This window comes from Triticum aestivum, chromosome 5B, assembly GCF_018294505.1.
Source record: "Triticum aestivum cultivar Chinese Spring chromosome 5B, IWGSC CS RefSeq v2.1, whole genome shotgun sequence".
Classification (NCBI taxonomy): domain Eukaryota; kingdom Viridiplantae; phylum Streptophyta; class Magnoliopsida; order Poales; family Poaceae; genus Triticum; species Triticum aestivum.
In genome coordinates, this window is record NC_057807.1 from 35,822,823 (window position 1) to 35,829,324 (window position 6,502).

A 6,502-nucleotide genomic window follows, 5' to 3' on the forward strand; every position below is an offset into this window, starting at 1 on the left:
TTCTATGTCCGATTCGTTGTCTGTTTCATGATCTACGTTGTTTACTTCTACGTTGCATACTTTAGTATGAATTATAGGGTATCGGGATATGAGATACACGGAGGTGGATGATAGGATTTGAGAAGTGCTCGGCCAGTGTCTGCGGACGAGCCCGAATTTGCTGGTTGCGGTGGTAGATGCTCTCTTGACTAGAGCTGAGTTGCTGGGGCCTGGGGGTCGGAAACACGAAGGGGTGGGCCGCTTCCTCATGCGCCGCGGGTACGTAGCGTCGCATACACACCCCCTGGATCGCTCGCGAGGCGGGGCGGCTGACGTGGCGGCCAGTCGGGGATCTATATATAGCGGCTGCAGCTGCAAACCCAGCCCAAACCCAACCAAACCGTCTGTGCAACCGCGAGCGAGCGCGCATAGAGATCCGTGCCGTTGGGAGAAGCCGCAGAGCTCGATCGGGCGGCGGCACATTTAAACCCCGCGCCCGGGTTGGCCGAGCGAGGCGGCGCCGCAAGGGGAGGAGACGACTGTAGAGAGAGAGAGAGAGAGAGAGAGAGAGAGAGGAAGGAGGTGGTTGGTTGGCATCCATGGCGGGTCATGCGGCGGCGGGGGCGGGGGTGTGCGCGGCGCCGATGCAGGCGACGTCGCACGGCGCGTTCCAGGGCGACAACCCGCTGGACTACGCGCTGCCGCTGGCCATCCTGCAGATCTGCCTCGTCGTCGTCGTCACCCGGGGCCTCGCCTACCTCCTCCGCCCGCTCCGCCAGCCGCGCGTCATCGCCGAGATCATCGTAAGCCGCCCTCCCTCCTCCTCCTTCTCCTTCTCATTCCGCCGCCTCCGGTGATCTAATCGATCACCTGTACGTGCACGCAATTTGATTTCGCTCGCCGCCTCGCCGGCCGGTTCGATTCGACGGCGGTAGCTATAGCTAGGGTTTCAATTGGCCGGCTAGTTCGTTCCGCGTGTGCGTGCGTGCGTGCGTGCATGCCCGGCCCCGTCCGCGCTTTTGCCGGGGACGACGGCGACGGCGACGCGCGGGGTCCTCCCAGAAGAACCCAAGCAGCCGGTCCGTCCCGCGTCCGCTGCCGAATTTTCTCCGGCCGCGGCGTGCACGGGCGTCTGAACCAGCCTCCGAAAGCGCGAGGGAGATCGACGCGCGTCACGTTCTGCTGGCAGTCCGCTTTGACTGGTCGATTAGAAAATTCGGGGGGTAGTGGGTGGCCCTGGCCGCAGGAAGCTGGAAGCGACGACGTACGGGACAGACGAGTCCTCCCTTCGAGTCAGCCTTCCCGTCGCTCTCATGGCATCGCTCGATCCCATTTTCTTTGTTTGTAGCATGTGACGGAGACAGTCGGGCTGGCCTCAGTATTGGATTTTGTGGGGGCACCGTGGCTCGGAGCTACCTAATTAATCATGGGATTTGGTACTAAGATATATCTAAACTGGTTGCTACCAACTCTAGCTAGGTTAACAAGGTCAGAATATATAAAAGCAAGTATATGTTCGGGAAATTCGTTATACGTACCTGAGACAGCATGCATCTAGCAGCTCTGAGTTTCATTATGGAAAAAAAATGGATTGCTACCAACTCTAGGTTAAGTAATTGCTACCAACGACTCCAAGTTAAGAAGGTCAGAATAAATAAAAGTAAGCATATTCGGGAATCGAATCGATGTACAGAAACCCGTCATTTCGGACAGCTCTGAGTTTCATTATCAAAAAAGAAATATAAGAATGGGAAATGGTGATCAGATTTGTGGGGAATTAGATTGAGTTCCACCAACTGGATTCCAACGCACACGTAAGAAAAAACAGCAGAGGAGGAAATGAAACGGAACACCCATTTCCGTCGCCTTGGAAATGGACGGCTTCGGGGAGGAAACTGCATGAGGACCCTGCTCAAACTTGCAGGATCGATGAGTTTCTGAAAGAACCCATGCTGGTTTGGCATGCATGTGCTTAGTCCTGAATTGCTTGTCGCGAAAATGAACTGAATGTATATAGATGTATTTTAGTTATAGATACATTCGTTGATGTCATGAGTACGTAATTTGGGGCAGAGGGAGTACTTGTTAATTACCATGTTTGGCATCATCACCGGGGTTAAGAGTAAATGGGCAGCTAGCTAGAGACCATGTGGTGTAGCAAGATCGATTCAGTACTGTCCAAAATTAGTCACCGCTACTGTGAAGGCTAATTAATTTTTTTTGAAACGGAGTGAAGGCTAATTAATCAATCCGATGGAGTGGGAGCGTTTCAGTTTCGCCGAAGCAAAGGGAGCCTACGGGCAGTGCCATGCCGCTCACGTGGCCGTATCCCAACTCCCCCGGGGGATGCTGCCCCGGATGTGCTCTTCCTGACCGCTTGCCGACCCATGAAAATAATTTATAGTGGTAAAAAACTGTGCGCGGCTGTCTAGAGATTAGAGTTATTCGCTAGCTTAGCAAGAAGAAAGGAGGTTCTTGGCGCCCCCTAAGAAGACATGGGAGTAGTATATTGGTTCCTGAATCATCCCTAGACGGGAGATGTGATTTGCACCATCTCCTGATCGATGATGTGCACCACGTCTCCAGAAGAAGATATCATCAGCATGCGATATGATCTCCGATCACAGCTTGGTTGCAGCTGTGAATCTTCCGTGATTCTCACCATGTATATATGCCTCTTTGCTGTCAGCAGCAAACAGTGCTGAGGAGCTGTTTAACGACTTTCAGTTTGGGCGCAAAGTGGCCTGATGACGTTGAGACGTAGAGATCTCATTGTACTTGGCGATCCGCAAGTCAATGGCCCGTGTGTCTGTTGCTATGTTTGAAACGGGCACAGAAATCAACATGCTGACCTGCACGACCTCCCCGCACCGCACGTTCCGTTGGGAGTATTCACGCACATGCATATATAGTTGGAATAAAATAAAGAGAGCATCGCCGGTTATTAACTGTGCTTTTGGAATTTGTCAAAATGAAAGAACATGGACATGTTTTTGGCCATTGTTCACAGCCAGGTTATAATTAACTTGCTTCTGTTGCTTGCCTTGCTTAACTACTACAACAAGTCAAAGACAAAGGCTAAAGTATACCTTCTAGCAAAATGCTTGACAAAATGACAACTGCCTCTCTGATCTCTAACAAGGCATCATGGACTTGCAGAGATCGGAGGACCCCTACCCTCCATTCGGTTTTAGTTCAAATTAAACTGAACTAAAACCGACAAGTATTTTGGAACGGAGGGAGTAGTAGTCAAAGACACGGGCTAAACTGAGGGTATATATGTACCGGCAGTGAGAAATGTGGAACAAGCAAGGTGACTTGTTAAATGCATTATCGTTGGTAGAAAGGCATGCTTGCTGGCTACCTGGCTGTCATTGACTTGCAGGACATTTGCATTTGCTTAAGCAAGATATAATAGGGCGCATACTTGCCAAGTGCCAACTAGTAGCTGCAAACTTACTCATAAGACATGTGCTAATAACTTGTAACAACCTCCTATGGGGACGTACTAGTAATTTTATACATATATTTTACTTTCTTTTCTTGGTTGCTTCCAAGCGACCTTCTAGCTAGCAAACTGCTTGTTTCACAATCTTGTTTGGAGTTTTGACACGTGGACAGGTTTTACTCTGATTTATCTGAGTCCAGTGACTGCATATCATCATACTGCACACTGCTCATCAAATCACAAATATGGAAAATAAATCTTAAATGGCATGCAAGAAATCGAAATAGATGGAATGGTTGATTTAATTTGGGCCTGTTTACTGAAATGGCATGCGTGCATGGTTGATGATGCAGGGTGGAGTCCTGCTGGGCCCGTCGGCGCTGGGGCGGAGCAGCAAGTTCTTGCACGCCGTCTTCCCGGACAAGAGCCTGCCGGTGCTGGACACGCTGGCCAACCTCGGCCTGCTCTTCTTCCTGTTCCTCGTCGGCCTCGAGCTCGACATCGCCGCCATCCGCCGCACCGGCAAGAAGGCCCTCGCCATCGCGCTCGCCGGCATCTCCCTCCCGTTCGCGCTCGGCATCGGCACGTCTTTCGCGTTCCGTGCCACCATCGTCAAGGGCGCTCCGCAGGGGCCGTTCCTTGTCTTCATGGGCGTCGCGCTCTCCATCACCGCCTTCCCGGTGCTCGCCCGTATCCTGGCCGAGCTGAAGCTACTTACAACCGACATCGGCCGCATGGCCATGTCTGCCGCGGCGGTCAATGACGTGGCCGCCTGGATCCTGCTGGCGCTCGCCGTTGCCCTCTCCGGTGACGGCTCGCCGATAATCTCGCTCTGGGTGCTCCTCACCGCTACCGGCTTTGTCATCGCCGTTTGCGTTCTCCTCCGGCCGTTGTTGGCGTGGATGGCACACCGGTCTCCCGAGGGTGAGCCGGTCAAGGAGGTGTACATTTGTGCCACCCTCGCCATCGTCCTCGCTGCCGGCTTCGTCACCGACGTCATCGGCATCCACGCGTTGTTCGGCGCGTTCATGGTCGGCATCGTCGTCCCCAAGGACGGTCCGTTCGCCGGCGTGCTCATCGAGAAGGTGGAGGACCTTATCTCGGGGCTCTTCCTTCCGCTCTACTTCGTCTCCAGTGGCCTCAAGACGGACGTGGCCACTATCCGGGGAGCCAAGTCATGGGGCCTCCTCGTGCTCGTTATCATCAATGCCTGCCTCGGCAAGATCGGCGGCACGGTGATCGCGTCGCTGTGCGTCAAGATCCCTGTCAGGGAAGCGGTCACGCTGGGATTCCTCATGAACACCAAGGGGCTCGTCGAGCTCATCGTGCTCAACATCGGCAGGGACCGCAAGGTGCTCAACGACGAGTCGTTCGCCATCATGGTGCTCATGGCCCTCTTCACCACCTTCATCACCACGCCCATCGTCATGGCCATCTACAAGCCGGCGCGGCCGTCGGCGCCGTACAAGCGCCGCACCGTGGAGGGCGGCGCACCGGCGGACGCGGACAGCGAGCTGCGCGTGCTCGCCTGCTTCCACAGCAACCGCAACATCCCGACGCTGCTCAACCTCGTGGAGTCGACGCGGGGCACGGGGCGGCACCGCCTGGCCATGTACGCCATGCACCTGGTGGAGCTCTCGGAGCGGTCGTCGGCGATCTCCATGGTGCACCGCACGCGCCGCAACGCCATGCCCTTCTTCAACAGCGGGGACAAGACGGAGCAGATGGTGGTGGCCTTCGAGGCGTTCCAGCAGCTGAGCGCCGTGAGGGTGAAGCCCATGACGGCCATCTCCGACCTCGAGACCATCCACCGGGACGTCATCGACAGCGCCGCCGAGAAGCGCGCGGCCATCGTCATCATGCCGTACCACAAGCTGCCCCAACACGACGGCTCCTTCCACTCGCTCGGCTCCCAGTACCACGCCGTCAACAAGCGCGTGCTCCGGGGCGCGCCGTGCTCCGTCGCCATCCTCGTCGACCGCGGCCTCGGCGGCCACTCCCAGGTCGCCGCCAAGAACGTGGCGTTCTCCGTGGCCATGCTCTTCTTCGGCGGGGCGGACGACCGCGAGGCGCTGGCGTACGCGACGCGCATGTCGGAGCACCCGGGCGTCGCCGTCACCGTGACGCGCTTCCGGCCCAGCCGCCCGTCGTCCGACGACGCAGCCGACGAGGCGGCGGTCGAGGCGTTCAAGGGCAAGGTCGAGGCCGTGAAGAAGGACGGGTCGGCGATGTACGAGGACGTAGAGGCGTCGGCCAAGGAGGAGGTGCTCCAGGCGATCAACTCGCTGTCCAAGTCCAACATGTTCGTGGTGGGGAGGATGCCGCCGACGGAGCCGCTGGTGGAGAGGCCCGAGGAGCTGGGCCCCGTGGGGAGCTACCTGGCGTCGCCGGAGTTCAAGACGTCGGCGTCGGTGCTGGTGATCAAGAGGTACGACCCGGCGACGAACCCGGCCAGCAAGAGGTTCGACCCCAGGGCGAGGCCGCCGGTGGCGACGGACGTGGAGGACGAGGAGATGGGCGGCGCCGGCGCCAGCGCGAGCGTGGTGCCCGTGCCGTGGACGCCGCAGAACGACCTGGCGTGAGCTGATCGACGAGCTCCCGCCGGCCGGCTTCGTGACGTGTTGTGCGCGCGTGTGGAGTCGCGACGTACGCGATGAATTGTACATAGCTAGTGATGTGTGTTGTTGTGTAGTGCTGCTGCTGTTCGTCGAGCCTTCCTTTGCTTTGCTCGGTTGTATCCACCGTTTCTATCTTTCTCAAAATTCGTCCAGAGTTTCTCAAGCATCCTGTGTTTTACATCCCAAGCATACGTGCATGCATTTTCTCATAAAAAGAAGAAGCATACGTGTACGTACGAACAGTTTTATGTACCGAAGCACACTTTTCCTCTGTTTTTTAAAGAAAAATAGATTATTATTTTTTGAGAAATTTTTAGAGAAAAAATAGATGTCTTTTTTCTTTCTTTTAAAGAAAAATAGATTTTTTTGAGGGATTTTAAAGAAAAATGGATGTCCTGCACCTCTCTGTTTGCGGGCCTAAAGATACTGTCCGAGCAAATTTGGCACAGGGCTGCAT

General features: G+C 55.5%; 1 protein-coding gene across 1 annotated transcript; it reads left to right on the plus strand.

Annotated features, from left to right (window-relative positions):
- The first annotated feature begins 382 nt into the window (after positions 1 to 382).
- LOC123110252 (cation/H(+) antiporter 19) lies at positions 383 to 6,211 on the plus strand. Its single transcript, XM_044530727.1, has 2 exons — positions 383 to 782; positions 3,781 to 6,211. The coding sequence occupies exons 1-2, from the start codon at positions 579 to 581 to the stop codon at positions 6,007 to 6,009; spliced, it is 2,433 nt and encodes an 810-aa protein (XP_044386662.1). The 5' UTR covers positions 383 to 578; the 3' UTR covers positions 6,010 to 6,211.
- The last annotated feature ends 291 nt before the right edge of the window (positions 6,212 to 6,502 follow it).

Excerpts from the sequence above, each read along its gene's own strand:
- LOC123110252 (XM_044530727.1), top strand. The coding sequence starts at position 579 with ATGGCGGGTCATGCGGCGGCGGGGGCGGGGGTGTGCGCGGCGCCGATG. Across the intron at positions 783-3,780 it reads GCGTCATCGCCGAGATCATC|GGTGGAGTCCTGCTGGGCCC; the intron begins GTAAGCCGCCCT and ends TTGATGATGCAG.